This window comes from Betta splendens, chromosome 1 (genome assembly GCF_900634795.4).
Source record: "Betta splendens chromosome 1, fBetSpl5.4, whole genome shotgun sequence".
NCBI classification, from domain to species: domain Eukaryota; kingdom Metazoa; phylum Chordata; class Actinopteri; order Anabantiformes; family Osphronemidae; genus Betta; species Betta splendens.
In genome coordinates this window covers 15,066,187-15,083,278 of record NC_040881.3, presented here as the reverse complement: position 1 = coordinate 15,083,278, position 17,092 = coordinate 15,066,187, and the positions used below count along the sequence as shown (strand labels likewise).

Here is a 17,092-nt window from a genome sequence, read left to right as displayed (position 1 = left end):
TAAAACTTTATGTACAGTATACAGCCCAATATTACTGTGTTAATACAGTATACGATATAAAACCCACAAAGGCTTTGCAATATAACACAAAACATTGTCTCTTGTTAAGACTCAAAAAACACAAAAAAACACCTTTAAAAGGAGGTGTCATCAGCGCGCCACAGGTTCTTAGCCACCTATCTCCCGCGCTGGACGGGCCCGTGTCGGCTGCGGCCGTGGGCCAGCGTGTCCAGTCTACTTCATCCCCTTTGCTACTGAGCTGTGACTAATATGAAAACGGATCTGACATCTGGCTTAGTCAGTCTGCTGCTTTAAATAGACTCCGGCCTGGCAAAAGAATTTATTTATAAGTGTGATGACATCTGCCTCAGCGCCATCAGAGGAGAGGCAGGGAACCTCACACACACACACACACACACACACACACACACACACACACACACACACACACACACACACACTGTAAGATGATGATACTTGATATTCAAACCCATAAAAACAATAATTCAGGCAATACTTAAAAATGGATTTTGCTGTTTATCATTTTAGGTCAAAATCTATACACAACCCAAACCGCCAACCCACAAAAGGAACATCAAACCTGACTCTGCCCAGACTTTCACCACCGCCCCATGAGTCGTTGAGCTCCTCCGTTCCTGCCGAATGCCAGCTGAGCGGAGCTGCAGGGTCCTGGGCTGTGAGAACAGCTCGTATTAGAGGAGGTCTCCGTGTGATGTCACGGTCTGGACAGGATCTGCTGGAGATCATTCTGGAGGGATCTCTGCGCGGAGCATTAGCGCCAGTCCAGCTGCCGGGCCGTTCCTGCTCCGCTGCTGTAACAGCTGGTCTCCATTTATTTGCGACACAGCAGAGCCCTCCTGAGACTGCAGGAAAGCACGCGGACGCCCTGCGCATCCTGATGGGTTTGCAGGAACCTGTAGAGACAAACAAAACGTCCAACGAGCTACTCGTCAATGTATGTACATTCTTCTTTCCTCACTAAAATATCACAGCAGGTGCCTGAGACCAATTACTTTCACAAATCCCGTGGTGTTGTTTGTGCGTAGAGACATCCTGACGAATAAATGGAAGGGGAACAAATGAGATGTGAAACAACATCAACAACAGCAGCAACAACCCACGGGTGACGACAAGGTCTGCAGACAATAACTCCCCTCAGGTTGTGGAAACCAGGAGAAACCCATGTCCTGCTCACCTGATTATGAAAGTAGCAGCAGCCTTTTAAAGGTGGGGTTGTGGCAGACAGACCTTTCAGCTGGGTGGCGCTTCATAACACCCTCCACTGTTCGCTGCTCCAGCTGCGGAGCTCGGCCGACGAACGGGAAGAGGCGCTGAATAAAACAGGATACGTTGGAGGCAACGCGGCCGTTTCCTGCGCGTTCACTGCGCTGTAAGAGATTCCGCACTCTTAGTGTCTAATTACACCTGGCGCTGTACATCCGCTCGCTGCCTCCTCCCACCCTCCTGTCTTCTGTCTCTGACCCCGGGAGGAAATATCTGCCGCTCGGCGTCTCTTTGTTCCACTCGCTTCCCCAGTTTTGTTTCAGTTTAAAGAGCCAATTCATCACATGCTTCCTGTTTAACTTGTCCTCGGGCTCCCTGACATCAGCGCAACCTTTTGCTTTTGTTCTCACTTATTTACCGTGAACCTCTACGCTGTGTGTAAATGCAATTACTCACATGTTTAATTATGAGGCTCTGTAGAGGCTTTAATATGTAACTGTGTCCATTACTGCTGTAATTAGGTATTAACTGAAACTGATCCACCATCAGCCATCATCAGAGCATCGTGCTGTTAATATCAGAATAAAACATTGCTCAACTTGTGCAATCAGTGAAAATTAAACCAAGGTGCTATTTACACCTTAATAGTGTCGTGTATCTATAACCTATCGTAGATGAACAATAAATTAACAATTAACTGAAGAGAATAATGAGTTGCACGTTTCTGCCGTCATGTTATTATTGTGAAGCTGAGGGCTAATTCGTGTTTGCCTTAAATCAGGGCTTACACTTTCATTCTGTGACCCCACTGAAAGAAGCTTTTATGACTTTTAGCTCAGATGTAATTTTATTTATTCATTTTATCCGTTTTGATGTCGAACAACGATCTGTTTTGGGCTCTCACACACGAGCCCAGGCTGCAGTTGAAAGGATTAAGGTCAATCAATAAAACAAACGTTTTATAACACAATTTCACAGTGAGATCATTTAGGCGTAATAAAAACAATGGGAGAGACACAAAGATTGTTTTAAACCGAGCAGTGGCTGGCATTTAAAGGAAGTAATGGAGGCACCATAAAGAGGAAGAGGAGAAGGCGAAGCGAGGAAGAATGGATGGGGCTGGAACAGAAAGGAACCAGTGTAGTGTATCATAATCCTGTTACTGTTGAATAATTTAAGTATCTCCTTGCAGACATTAATTTCCTATTATCTACTTTGCCTCTAATTCACTGGGAGAATTAATGAGGATTGACATGGCCCCTCTTCCTTGTGGCGTGAAAGCCAACATGGAGCTGTTGATAAGCAGGACGTGACGCTGGAACAATGGGCAGCTAGTTACAGGCTAATCATTTATTTTGCATTTAATCCCACCTTTCACTCTGGCCTCCGTCGAACGGGGCCTACAATGAGAAGGCGTTCGTAGTTCTCTACGGTTATGAAGGCTATCTACGCGGGCGGATGTACGACTAGCGATAGCGCCACATTAGCGCCGCGCGCTTGCACTGAGCGCCGTCGCGTTTAGCTTGCATTATCTGGCAGAGGTCACCTCTGCGTCGCGCGGTGTACATGTCGAGCCGCTGCAGCTGATAGGCCATCTGTTTCCGTGATTGATGGCCCGCTGCCGCTATCAATAACACGCCCACGTGCCTCTTAGCATTCTGTACATCTTCATTGTTTTCCCAAGGACGCCGGGTTACGCGACGCCGTGTCCAAACGGCGTTTTGCGACTCAAACAGCCCTCGGATCCCGGCGTTGGAGGCTGCGAGGAGGGAGGAACATCGCAGGGAAACGCTTCAGAGACCTGCCATGTTTCCGGCTCTATCGGCTGAAAGGAGAATGGAGCTGCATTCACACAATAGAAACCTGCAGGAATCCAAAACGAACCCAACGAAGGACGCCGATGTCTAAATGTACAACACTGAAGAGGAACGACCCTCGTTTTAATTTGAGCCGCTCTTATCTATGGTTTCTTTGCTTCTGACTGTCACTGATGCCTGAGAATGCGTCTGGCACATCTGTGTTCTCCCATTTTATTTAGGGACATATCAGAATGAATTCAAATCCTTCAGAGTGGAAAAAACAACAACACACATCTGAGCGATATATGAAGTCAACACCACTCTTGGCACCCGTGATGGCAATTTAATTGAAATGTCAGTCGCGAGGAGCCGGAGAACGCGCAGAATGTGTGTTTTTGTTTCGGCGGCGTCCTCGGCTCGCGTCTCCCCCTCACCACCTCCCACCCTCCCCCTCCCGTCGCTCCTCTTCTCGCCGACTGGAGGTGAGGCGCTCGTTTGACCCGTCACCCCAACAATGGAGGCTGACCCTGAGCCGCTTCTCGAATTAATCACCTGACCTTCCCTTCGCGCCACCGGCCGCCCTCGCCCCCCTCCGCACCCCCCGGCCTCCTGCCCTCCCCACCCAGCTGACCCAAGGCAGCCGAGAAAAGCCTTCCCCTGTTCCCCCGGCCCACGAGGGTCGGAGACACTCGTCCACCATTCCGCACGACTGCCAGTATAAATCTGACGGAAGTAATTACCCATCACCCTCTAGGGGCCACGAGCAGGCTTTCCGCCCCCTCTTCAACTTCAACGCAGTTCAACCTTATTATACTCTGCTGGGAGTAGAACTGCGGTGCATGAGTGGAGAGAGTCGTATTTAGAGTTAATTGCCTCTGGCAGGTGAGGACATTGGTTCCAGCGTGTGCCCAGGCAGATGGCTCACTGGAGGCAGGTTCAATCAACTAATTGTAAAGTTCTGATAGGCCATTGGGGAGGAGTTGACCTCCAGCTGAAGTTGAGGGGCACGAGACAGACTGAACGTCTAAAGGTCTGAGCAGGGGGGATTCTTGCCTGCTTCCTGTACCTGTTAGATAGAAATACTGTATGTGAGCGTGTGTGCAGACTGTATGTGTAGACGCAGAGCGATGCACGTAGGCATTCACACACACATGCACGTAGACGGCGAGGCCCCCGCGCAGGCGCGCGTCCTTGCAGTTGCCTTGAGCTGTGGCCTTTATTGCTCAGGGAATTGGGGGAGATGTAAATAAAGTTGTGGATGGAGGTGAAATTGCGTTGCTGGCAAAAGCGAGGTAAGGAAGCCAATTCATAAAGAGGTGAACGAACGAGAGAGACGCCAGGAGTGAAAGTCAACGGGGACAAAGAGTGGAGGCGCACACAAAGTCAGGCGTTAGCGTAGACGCTAATAAAATGGAGATCACCCAGATACAGTGAGGCTACAAGAATGATGAACCCTCAGAGGCCTCTATTCAATCCTGACTAATGTTCCAGGCGCTGCTGGAAAATAGAGCCCGGCTAAATGATCTAAGTTGAGTTAAGTTAAAATAGTGCTAAATTCTCATTCTGAGGTGGTGCCCTTCAAAATGTCTTTCAAATTTGAATGTGGTGCTGTTTCAGTCACATGGCATGGTATTAATTCTCTTGCAATGATTGAGGCTTCAGTTGTCATGGAACAATGACACGCTAATATTCAGAGCTGGTGTAAATGACTCAATTGAACATCTGATCTACAGCTAGTTTGACTAACAGGTAGAACTGCGGTAGTTAGTTTGACTAACTAGCTGTGAGAAACACTTGGCGGCGTCAAAGTAACAGGAATATGCTTCTGGGTCTGAGTGGTTTTGGATTCAGAAAGTTCCCTTCCTTGATTCTGACGCTTGACAGATAAAAGTTGTCTCAGTTTGAGATGAGTTTTTTTTTTTTTTTGCTGACTGCGTTTGTTTTGCCTTTTTGTTAAATGTATTCAGAGCAGCCATTTATAAAGGACGCGCGACACAAGCTCTTGGAGCAACTTTGGAGAAGTGGTTTTGTTTACTGCGAGTGGATCAGACATCCGTTTGGATGGAACGTGTAGCGCCTCTGAGCGGCCGGCAGCTCCGCCTTCACTCTGACAGAAGATCTGTCATAAAATGTGATAGTCTCCCATTCCTCACTCAGACACTCGAAGCCACCACCCCCACTCCCACCAGGATCATGCATTCGCTGGTCTCAATCCGTTGTGCGAATCGCGGCGCTGTTGTCTGCACTGTGTCGGGGGGTGATGCCTTGTGATGAATGCCAGCGGGGGGGGGGGTGGGGGGGGGTGGGGGGGTGACAACGCGACTGCGGAAAGCAACCAGACATGACTCAAAGCTCACCTTGACTTTGATGGGTCACTACAGGAGCAAAACAGCCATGAGCCAAGCGGGAACTTGAGAGATGAGTTGAGGCGGCATTATTCTCATCAGGTCCAGCGACAGCCCTGGTGGATTGGATCTGTCTCCGTTTTTTTCCCGAGCCATAACTCATTGTGGCTGCGCAGCCACTGAGCTGCAGTAGATGGAGAAAACTAGTGTCATTTCAGGCGCTTATTGAATTGTTTTTGTTCTCTTATTTTAGTGGAAATGAATTCAGTTCATATTTGAGTGCAATGCTTTTAGCTCAAGCTGCACGATGATTGTGTCAAATGAAGTGTGTTACGCAAGCTCTTGGGCTTCAGGAGAACTGCACTGATTTCACTGAGGAGGGGTGTGTGTGTGTGTGTGTGTGTGTGTGTGTGTGTGTGTGTGTGTGTGTGTGTGTGTGTGTGTGTGTGTGTGTGTGTGTGTGTGTGTGTGTGCGTGTGTGTATGTGTGTCCATATGTACTGTATGCGCCCAGACACCGATGTGCATTAGTGGACAAGCAATAGGGATCCAAACAGCTTTCACCGAGGTGAGAGTATTGAAAGTTTGGTTGCCACAGCGACCGTGATGGCAACTATAAATCATGTTAATGGTACTTCTCATTGTGCCTCCATCTTGATCAAATTCAGGTGCTGAAAAAAAGAGTGCAGCCTAAACCCTCTCTAAAGTAGTAGAGATGTGAGGTTATCTAAGGTCTCTCTGTTTAGATGTGCTACCAGTCAAACACTGTGTCATTTAATAAGATGGAGCATTCTTACTGGGTAAACCTTTCTAGGCAACTACTGTAAACTGCAATGTTGAACGTGACATAACTACAGTGGCTGTAGCTGGTAAAGCAGCTCATTTTAAATGGGCGTCCTCACAGGCATGTTTAAGGTTTAGTTCATTGTACAGTGACGTGTGAGGCTGGTTTCCAGCAAAGCATTGGGATGGGGCAACTGACAGTGCAGAGCTTTATACACAGTAATCACTGCCAGTGACCCATACCTTATTGGAAATAATAGTCTTTTATTTTTATTATAAAAATATTGATCCGCCTTAAAAGACTATAAACATTATACTTCCATAGTAAAAGGGAAATGATGTCAGGCTGCACATGAATCTATGCTGCGATTTACCCTCGTCACCGTGCTCCATCCACACGTTTGCTTCACGTTTAGAGGTTGGTCAATTTAAAGTCAGACTAAAAGCCAAAGAAGCTTTTGTTCACCTATAAATAAATGTACACACATTATACATACTGTACAGTATTACCTATTCTTAACATGCTGTACCTCGGTGGAAACCTTCAGGACTAGGATTCTATAATCAAACTGTGCCACAAGAGCTTTTTATGTATTCATTTATAGTATAAGTATAAGGTATATAAAAATGTACTGCAAACACAGTTTTACATCTTTTACTTAATACTTGTGTAATAATACTTGCGTCCCCGTAAATTTGTTCATATCCAGCTTTCCTTTCCAGCGGCGCTGAGCTCAAACAGTGGAGCTTCGGCCATTTTAATTGGCCCCTGGCACCACAGCGGGGCTGCACTGTACCGTATAACAGAGCAATCAGCTGTTTTCATTCCCAGCGTTTATCAGTCGGCCTGTGAAAACACGCCACGCTGTCGGTTCTGGTTTTGTCGGGACACATGCTCAATGTTAAGAACACCTGTCGCTGACAAGCCGAGGGCGGAGGGGACGCGAGCAGCAGTGAACACGGTCCCATGATGGTGGAGGAGGCATTTGGCCCCCGTGTGTTTGCTCTGTGCTGAGCAGTAACTCAGGTGAGACGTATCAGCTACACAGTTTGATGTCTGCCCTTGCTCACGTGCCTCGTTATCCTTGAAAATCTCCCCCAGCTAATTATTAACCATCATCAATTATCATTGTAATCATCATCAGCACTCTGCAGCCGACTTTGTTTTACTGCACTGGCTTCGGCCTTTAGGAATAATCCCCCTAAATTGAAAGGAATAACAATTACAAAGTGCTTTTTATTGGAAGGGACTTCATTTTCGCTAAGACGTTAGCGCGCTCCCTAAAGAAGGCTAAAGCACACACGCACACACACAGCGATTTTCCCCTGACATGAAGGGGGCCGCCGCACTAAAGCATGACCAAGGTTGGAGGGCATGAATCAAGATCACCATAAACAGAATTAAAAGAATAAATACTTAGCTATCGTAGAGGCCCCGTGATTTATTCTACACTTTCACGGCGCTGGCTGAAGAGTGGCCCCCAAGAAATCAATATGTAATTATAGACATCCTACCCTGGGCCGTTCCTCTCCCATCCACCCACACCCCCCCCACCCCCCACCCCCCACACCGCCACCACCGCCCTCAAAACAAATGTCAGAACAGCACTCGGCCCGGAACAAGAAATAAAAAGGCTCTGCTGAGCACAGCCAGGTGTTTTTATGTGTTTACTGTTTGAAGTTTGCTTTATGGACAAATCGCTTTCTGTGTAACATCATGTTGAGGTAGAAGTGCAGAGATATAAAGAGCAGCACTGGAGTGGTAGTTTTTTGAGGCAAAAATAAAGCATAAATACATAAATATCAATGAATCAATAAGACTGGTGTGGTCGTACATGTATAAAGCAGGAAGGAGATTGCAATAAAGACAAACATGTAAACTATTTCTGATATATTTATTGAAGTCAGTTATAAATATTTCAGAAATAGTTTTTTGCCCCGCCCCCTTTGTGTGTCTGATATACTGGACACTGTAAAGAGTATTTTATTGGCCAAAGTGCACATTTATTACTAGAATTACTATCATTCTAGAAGCCAAATGGCTTCTGTTGCTGCCAGTTACTCATTGTGCTTTCACTCAGCTGAAGGTCACGCTGCTTTTAACTCCCGCACGCGGACGCCGCCTCCGCTTCAACAGGCGCGCCGGTACCGCCGTGCAGGTGTACGGTAAATGGGCTGTGCTCTGACAGATGAAATGGTCCGTGTGCATCCCGGGCCCGGCCCGGCGCCGGCCCGGCCCGCGGAGGCGCCCCTCGGCGGGCTCCGAGGCCCTGACACATTGATGAACAGCGCTACAGGGCTGAACTCTGCTCACCGCTCGCTGCTCGCGCGCCGCTAAATCAATGAGGTAACCAGTCAATGCTTGCCCACTCTCAAGCTGCTGCCAGTCCTTTATCTGGCCCCAGCAGTTTAACACTGACCCCCGCACAGGTAGCGGGAGACACGCTAATCCATCTGTAGCCGCTCAGACAGGCTCCTCTCATCCCAGCGATCCACCCCCTCCCCGACGCGCGCAGCCTCACTCATTCCATTACTTGAACACCTTTTCTCTCCTTCTGTTTCCGCCTTTGATGCTTCGCACAGGTTCATTTTGCCTGTATGTGGGCTCATCCACTCTCCCGCTGCTGCATCCTCCTTTATCCATCCCTACACCCCCCCCCCCTCGTCTTACAGGCCTCGTACAGTGAAGCTCTCCTCTCTTTCCTCCGTGCTCTCGCTGTTGGTGTGATCATGGAACGGGGGTCCGGTCGAACTGACGTACACATCATTGCCTATCAATATCTGCCCTGAAATGATTGGGAGTTGGAGCGATTTTGATTCATCTCCCCCTCCGCCTGCTTCGGGCTTCAAGCACTTGATTACAAAGAGCTTCAGTCGAGCTGGAGTTGAAAATATTGCAGCGTCCACAACACAAGTGTTGGTAGCAGAGTCGGACTGCACACACACAGTGGGATTTGACCGTGTAGCAGACAGTTAAGTAGCTGTTACCACTGAGGAGACAATTAGCTGACGGTTTCAACAGTAAAGTAAATGGTGCTGCTATAATTAATTTGAGGAAACAGGGCTCACCGGATGCCTCACGTAGCTACTGAACATAAACTGCTCCTATCAGTGAATGATAAACAGCCTCTGTCATCATCAGAAAGATATTTCACGGCTGGAGAGCTGACCTTGTGCTGCAGTCCCAGAACATGTGCTTATCAGTGTTTACTGGATCTGTAGCTGCTCAGACATTTCAGAAATACATGTTTGAGCTTTGGAACAATGGAAGCTGTTTATTGACACACGAGCTGATGCTCTTCTTTATGTTAATGCTGCCAATAGCAGTGAGTGTCACAGGCTGAGGCCATTATGAGCCAGTGTTCTGTTTTTTACTGCATATGTTATAGTATAGAACCAGTGTTTGTGACAGATCTCAGAGTTTCATTTGTTTCATCAAGGTCTGGGTTGGGCTGCAACTTCAAGACAACTTAATGCTTCTATACTAAAGGGTTGTGATAGAATTTGGACCATTCCTTGAACCATGGAGCTGTGTTACACACATGCCACATACAACAAGTAGAGGGAGAGAGATGGAGGCTGAAGTTTTTTTTTTGAAGTCAGGGCTCTGATAAGGGATCAAAAAGTAAAGGGAGGGAGGATGGAGACGTGGAGGAGAGCGAGGAGAGAAGCAGAGAAGCAGAGGCAGAGTGAAGGCCGCACCGCTGGCAGGCGCTGGCATTTAAGATTCATTATAGGCAACCCTGCCTGTTTCAACAGAGGGAAACTCAGCCGTCACCCTGATATATGATTGCAGTGTTTCCCCCTTAAATTCCGCCGGCCGATGGTAATTTGGTATTTAGTAAGTGATGTTTATCTGCCCTCCTTCTCGCTCTCCCTCCCGCTCTCTGTAATGGGGCCACATTGACATTCCGGTGGGCTTTAAGGAGCTACTGTAAATAAGCAAGATAAGGCCTGGGTGGAAGTGTTTGTATTTAGCGGCAACAGCGCTCTCAGACAGTCTGTGAACGCCTCAGAGGAGGCATCCGTTCCCTCCTCGCGTGGCGTTTGGCTTTGAGAGGCAGCTGAAGTCGGGATCCGCCGCGGCCTCGACCGACTTCTCTCTGTCGCGCTTCAACGTCGCCGCCGTCCCTCAGGCCCGCACTGAAATATGCGCACAGAAAGCCGCGCGGGCCGCCTTCAAATTTGTGCACATTCATGATCCCCAGAGGAGGCGAGAAATGTCTTGACAGCTTTAGCACGGGCTGCATTTAAAGTTCATACACATATTCAAAGCCTCCACGGGATGAATTACAACCAGAGTGAGTGGCACTGCAGTGGCTCGATACGCTAGCGAGAAATTCAATCACACTTACAGTCAGATATACAGTAGTATGTAGAGCATAGGCAACTGAGGTCTACATAGTTAACATACTGTGTATTAGCTTGGTTTGAATGGGTGTAACACAAGATGTTGCTTTGTCTGCAAAGCCACAATATGTAGCTATTTGAGCCGTGTCCCTGGAGCACGCAGCCGATTCCTCCAACGCCATCCACTGGAGGCTTTTTTCCCAAAACGTCTCTATGTCGGTGAAGCAAAAAGGCCTCCGATCAGAGCAGCTGCAGTCTCTGCTTGGGGCTATAGCACAGATATGTAGGCAGCTCAAGCCCTCCTCTGTGCAGCGCTGGCTCCATTCGGCCCTCAGCGCAAGCGTGTACAACCAGCATGGCAAATCTCCGCTGGTCGCCTTGCATTCGCTCATCATCATTCCTCACCTGGGGAGCTGGATCCAGATCCACGGTTGCCTATGTGATGAGGGGTTTAAGGGGGGGGGGGGGGGGGCGGATGAAAGTTTCATGAGGACTGGTGTGGGCAGCCACAATGAAAATGCAAAGATTGAACTTCTCGCCAGGAGCGAGGGGGAAGGTGATGAGAGTAAAAGAGTCTCAAGAAAAGAGCGAGCGGCCGGGGGAGTGTGAGGGAGGAGAGGGAGGAAGAAGGAGGCTTATCTAATCCCAGTCTTCCTCTCTCCCTCTCCACCCCCTTATATTGTTTACCCTCTTTAATCTCCTTGCGTTCGTACTCCCCACAGGTTTCCTTCTTTACTCCCCTCATTTGAAACCACCTACTCGATTATATTCCACCTCCACCAAAGCCGCAGCATCCTCCCAGATGTGTCAGAGAACCGCCGTGAGGGCGGCCGGACTCATCCTGTACGCCGCTGCACACACAGCAACCCAACACCGCCAATATTATTAGCGCTTCTTCTGGAATCTCTGTGCTTGGTTTGCTTTGTTTATTTCTGGCATTGATCATAACAGATTAAGTCTTCCTGTTTATTAAACCCAGCAGGGGGTAATTATGTTCATACCAACCACTGCTTTCTGTTAAGCTTTAAAGTATTTATGATGTTTCTAACAATTTCAGTAAAAAGATGATTTGATTTCTTGCCAAATACAGTAACGTCTCTGATAATTAAACGTGACTCAGGTTTATGAACTAAATCCTCAAAAACACCTGATGCAACATAAAGTAAGGATGGGATGCATGAGTTAGCGGCAAATGCAACGTTTTTCAGGATTAGTGTTGATAACCAACAACACACAAATGTTCCTTTAGGCTTTTGCTAAACTCACACAAGTGTCTTTATGTTATCTAGTGATTGAGTTTAAGCTAAAATCCAATGAATACTTTTTTAGTCAATCCTCCTCCTAATTAACTTGCTGCTTTAGGCACGGACACAGCTTTACAAATGAAGAAGGCTCGTAACTATAGCAACGGTAGGCTACAACAAGGATGGCCACAGCTGCCTCCTCAGAATTGTTGCAGAACCCAGTGATCAAATCCAGCCCCAACGAAAAGAGACGCAGTCATGCGACGGTTATCAATGACACGTTCCGACAGTGTGAGGATGGTCGCTCATCATCGGCGTGTTTGTCGCCCGGCCTCAGAAAGCGGATGGGACAGTACCACTTATCCTTGAGAAATGACAGGGGTGTGGAAAGCGGTGTTGCAAGCAGGTTGGGCCGTCTGGGACCTTCAACCATCCCCTGCCACTGGTGGGTGGTTGGGTGGAACGTTTGAGGATGTAGCATATCTGCACACACACACACACACACACACACACACACACACACACACACACACACACACACACACACACACACACACACACACACACACACACACACACACTGTGCGCTGGCTCCACGTTTCTCCCTCTGCGCATCATCTCGCCTCCCTCTTCCAGGAAACGTGTGGTGCCGTGTTATGATCGATGGCCTGCGTTCGGGGAGCGCGCGGCCCCCACTGTTTGTTTGTCTCTGTTACGCATGGCTGCGAAATGACAGCTGGGACCAGTGCACGCTTTTGGAGTTTGTCTGGCAAAAAACAAAAACTTGGGCTGCTTTGGTTCCGGCTCGTCCCCAAGAACATCCTGAGAGGGGAGTATCTGCGTGCCCTCCGAAATGAATATCCTTTGTTAAACCACGTTCGTTCTGGGCATTGAGGAATTTTCAATATTACAAGCTGCGACCGAAATTTATGTTTCATTCTAAGCTTGATTATGCAGCAGAAACCAGTGTGATATCTGCTTTGCAAGCGCGTGTGTGTGTGTGTGTGTGTGTGTGTGTGTGTGTGTGTGTGTGTGTGTGTGTGTGTGTGTGTGTGTGTGTGTGTGTGTGTGTGTGTGTGTGTGTGTGTGTGTGTGTGTGTGTGTGTGTTTAGGATGCTTGCCATCAGATAGAGTCTATTTGAAGAATGACATAGAGAAACAGGGACTGAGACTTCACCCTGAGTGTGAGGACGGTGATGCTTTAACACCACATGTGTGTATTCAGCCTCCTTCTGTGTTTACGTGTGTGCTCGTTTATGCTGCACGGATGATGTCCAAGTATTAAAAGCGTATAATCGCCCTCAGGGACATGTGTGTTGTTCTGAGAGTCTGCTAATATGACAGGAACCTCTTATCTGAACTTGGCTCATAATGCGTTCCACCCAAAAAAACCGAACACAGGCGTTTCCTGATCATAACTGTCGATTTAGTCCTTATTATTAGCACACAACACGCTACGCTACTGAACCCTCGCACTCCAAAATAATGCCCCGCTTTTGTTATTTTAGCTGTTTGTGGCTAATGCACGCGTTCCCTCCGAAGGTGTTGTTTCATCAAAACAAAGCAACCTTTGAAAATGATAAAGCACAAACTACTCTGTTACAGCTTTTGTTATCTCTTAGTTCTCCGGCCCGAGTTTCAGTTTGCAAAACATCCCTGATTAAAGGAAGTAAACAGATAATTCTGGCCTCTGCAGAATAGAAGGGTTTTCAACAAAAGTGTTATTATGTCCACTAAGAGCTCATTATATACAGTAGGTTATTCACTTTTAAATGAAAAGACCCTGCAAATCTATTCGATGGATTTAAAAGGGTCCTTTCTAAAGGGAACTGTGCGTTAGACTACACATTCACCACAGATGAACTGAGCTGAGGCAAAGTGGAGCTCAACTCATAGCATGCGTGGCCTCGCTGGCACCTGAACCCGCGGAGGCATCAAAGGATTCCTCACCAGCTGGGAAGCGTTCCGAAGCCCCGTGACGTCATGTTGCTCAACGCAGTCCTTGTATCATCGCCTTCATGAAACATACATGCACGCATGCCGGCTGGAGCTCCGGCCCCGCGCTGCTTTCATGGCTCCCCATAGGGACGCATGCAGCACCACACGCTGTTATTTATTTAGTTTGTATAATGTAACACATGGAAATGGAGGAATGTGAAGGAGCACACATGTACAAAGACATATATATGGAAATAAAAGTGACCTCACTGTACGTGTCACCTGAGCTGGAAGCCACACACACACACACACACACACACACACACACACACACACACACACACACACACACACACACACACACACACACACACCTGTAAATGCAAATGCATCCTCCTCCCGCTTCTCCTGTATAAATACTCAGAGCAGTAGCAGAGCTGCCTGGGGGCCTGTCTGCACCCCCCACACACACTCAACAACTCCTCGAATCACACACATCTGCTGTACACGTGTACCCCTGAGCACTCGCGTCCACCTGACAGGGGGAGAAAGGCAAGATATGAAAGGGGAGAGAATGAAGGGCCGAGGGAGGAGGTGTCTCCGGAGACGCTCGCTCTGGTTTCCTGTCCCAGCGTCGCTTGGAGCTGCACCAGGCCTCCACCGGGTTCCACAGAGGAACCTGGGAGAGGTTCCACGGAGCTGAAGGAGCGACTTTTGTTTTTGTGCTGCGCTAAATGTATTTATGTTCTTGTTGAGTTCCGTTCATCTTGGTGGTAATCATTTAGCATCCTCCGTGTGTGTGTGTGTGTGTGTGTGTGTGTGTGTGTGTGTGTGTGTGTGTGTGTGTGTGTGTGTGTGTGTGTGTCCTCCCGCTGCAGCGAGCGCAGAAGAACCCCTCTGATGAATCGCTCCCGTGTGCTGTGTAGGTGTAGGCAGAGCGAGACTGTAACTAACTCAGCTGTCTATGATGATGCATGTGAGGCTTGTTTCAAAAGAGAAAAGCCAGGAACTTATAGATACAGCATAGGACATGAATATAACCGTTCATGGCTTGACAGACACAGCTTGATCCCCATTATGAAGCGTTTCTCAACACGCTTTGAACGTCTTTTTTGTGATTCCCTCCATTGTTCCAGCCTCTGTACACTAAGTGCAATGCTTTTACTCTTCTCCATGTGTATTACTTTAACGCCAGTGTCACGCTCAAGATCCTGTGTGTCTTGAATCTCGTCTGGCAAATGGTGCTCAGAGAGGTATTAGTTTGACCCCTGGGAGACATTACAGACCCTAAGAAGCAAACAAGGGCAAACATTTCATTTCTTTTCTCTCGGAACCAGTCGGATGTGTCTTTGGTTACAGGAAGAACAATCCCCGTGTATTTCTGTCACTGTGTGTGTGTGTGTGTGTGTGTGTGTGTGTGTGTGTGTGTGTGTGTGTGTGTGTGTGTGTGTGTGTGTGTGTGTGTGTGTGTGTGTGTGTGTGTGTGTGTGTGTGTGTTTTTGTGTGCAGGATGAGGGGTGTTATTGCAGAGGGCAGAAAATCAAAGCGAAGACAAAACAATACATCGCATGCTATTCTCTGCCTCCTCTCCCTCGGTGATTCTCACAGACAGCCTGCTCTGCATGAGATGCGCCACCTTCTCTTAATATTTTCCCCGTCATTGTTTCCCCCCCCCCCCCCTCCGTTTTCTTTGTGTTCCTCTTCCCTCTCTTTGTGCTGTCTGTACCGCATCTCCACAGATTCCTCGCTCTCCCATAATCTGGCCCTCAGTCTCGGCCTCTCTGGAGGAGACGACTGGAGCTGTCTCCGCTTACGCAGGGGTTTGCAGCCATGTAAGAGGACGCTGCTCGTGCCTGTAACTTAAAACGGTGCCCAAAGTGAAGGAAATTAATAGTGACATGCCCCCAACACACGCGCGCCTGCACACACAGACACACACATAAGTGGGCTAAACACAGCTTATTCACAGCATCCACATTCATGTCATACAACCCCCCCCCCCCCATGTCCTGGGATACCCCCACTTCACCCCAGCTCAGATGAACTTGTCATCTCATAAAATGGCCTAAATTCCCCTCTGTTTCTCGTCCGACTTCGAGGCCTCACTTCATCTGCGTGACGCGGCTTCGAAAAGGAACGGAGCAGAAGGGAGGATGACGAGGTCCTCACGGAGAGCCCGGTTCCTCTCCAACCATTAGCCCGGCCCACGGAGCCTCACTGGTTTCACACTACATTTCCCTTCATTCACTTTAACACTCCACTGCGTCTCAAAAAGAACAGGGTGGGGTGTAATTGCATTTTGAGTGATGTTTGTGCCATTACCTTGCTTCAAAGTCAGCGACAACAACAATTTAGGAGCACGCGCTCAGCCTGCCTTAAAAGCCACAGCTGGCAATTTGGAGTGGAGATGGTCTCAACCGAAAAAAATAAATGCTGGGGCTTTCAGGAGCCACTTTTAGCAGCGCTTCATGCTGATCACGCATGTACTCGAGTCAATTTTTACTTTTGTGTAAAGAAAGCCAAACTCCAACCACGGAGCGCGTAATGGGCAAAATTTTTCCAAATTTTTCCATCAAACTATCTTCCTGTACTGTACGTGTCGATGGAAACAGCATCAAGGCCTCGAGGCTCCGAGTAGCTGCTTCTGCGCGTGCGTCTGTGAGCGTTTGTGTATTTAAAAACAAATACTATTGAATCTGATGCTGAATTATTGTACTGCAGAAAAACTACAGAACAATCAGAAACCATTTTTTCATCCACTTCCTGGTTGTTAACTGGTAATAACATACAGTAGGTGTTGTTCCCTTATGTGCATGTGCAGGATGGAGGACGCTCCATCATTCAGTCCAGGCTTTTTATGCTCCACACAACAGATATTTAAGGCATCTGCTTGTATGAATTATTGATGCTTTTGGATGTTGTTAGTGGAAGCTGATAAGCTCGGCTGACAACGATCCGCGCTGCTCATATTAACCCAGCTTCTCTCATTTGTTCAGGCTGTTCATCATGTTCCACAAAGGCCGGTCATGGCCACTGGCCGCGTGGACGACGGAGAACCTGCAGCCAGACTCCACGTGAAACACATCTACCGCCTTATTGTGCTGTCAGTGTTTTATTAGAGCTTTGCAAAAATAACAGAACAATAAAATAAGCAGCAAAACGATGTAAGTCTGGGCTTTATTCTATAAAGTGTACAGACACTGTATTATATAAAGCAGCTCGGCTGTGTTTTCATATTTGTGATCTTCACAGCGTGCTCCCAGTGCTTCCAGTGCATCAAAGCTCTTGCCACAGTGGGTGAGAAGGTGTTTTCTGGGCCACGGTACATCACTTTCATGTCACACTTGAACGCTGACGCGACAGCTCGCAGCGTTTAATCTGTAATAGTT

The 17,092-nt window shown here is 48.0% G+C and overlaps 1 protein-coding gene across 2 annotated transcripts; it reads left to right on the top strand.

The window, feature by feature from the left end:
- The first annotated feature begins 523 nt into the window (after positions 1-523).
- On the top strand, positions 524-16,866 carry LOC129604550 (uncharacterized). Of its 2 annotated transcripts, XM_055511318.1 has the most exons (3): positions 524-976; positions 15,443-15,535; positions 16,700-16,866. In XM_055511318.1, exons 1-3 carry the CDS (start codon positions 524-526, stop codon positions 16,820-16,822), a joined length of 669 nt encoding a protein of 222 aa, XP_055367293.1. In that variant the 3' UTR covers positions 16,823-16,866. The 2 variants fall into 2 exon arrangements, with proteins under 2 accessions (XP_055367293.1, XP_055367297.1); XM_055511322.1 differs by lacking the exon at positions 15,443-15,535.
- Positions 16,867-17,092: the final 226 nt, after the last annotated feature.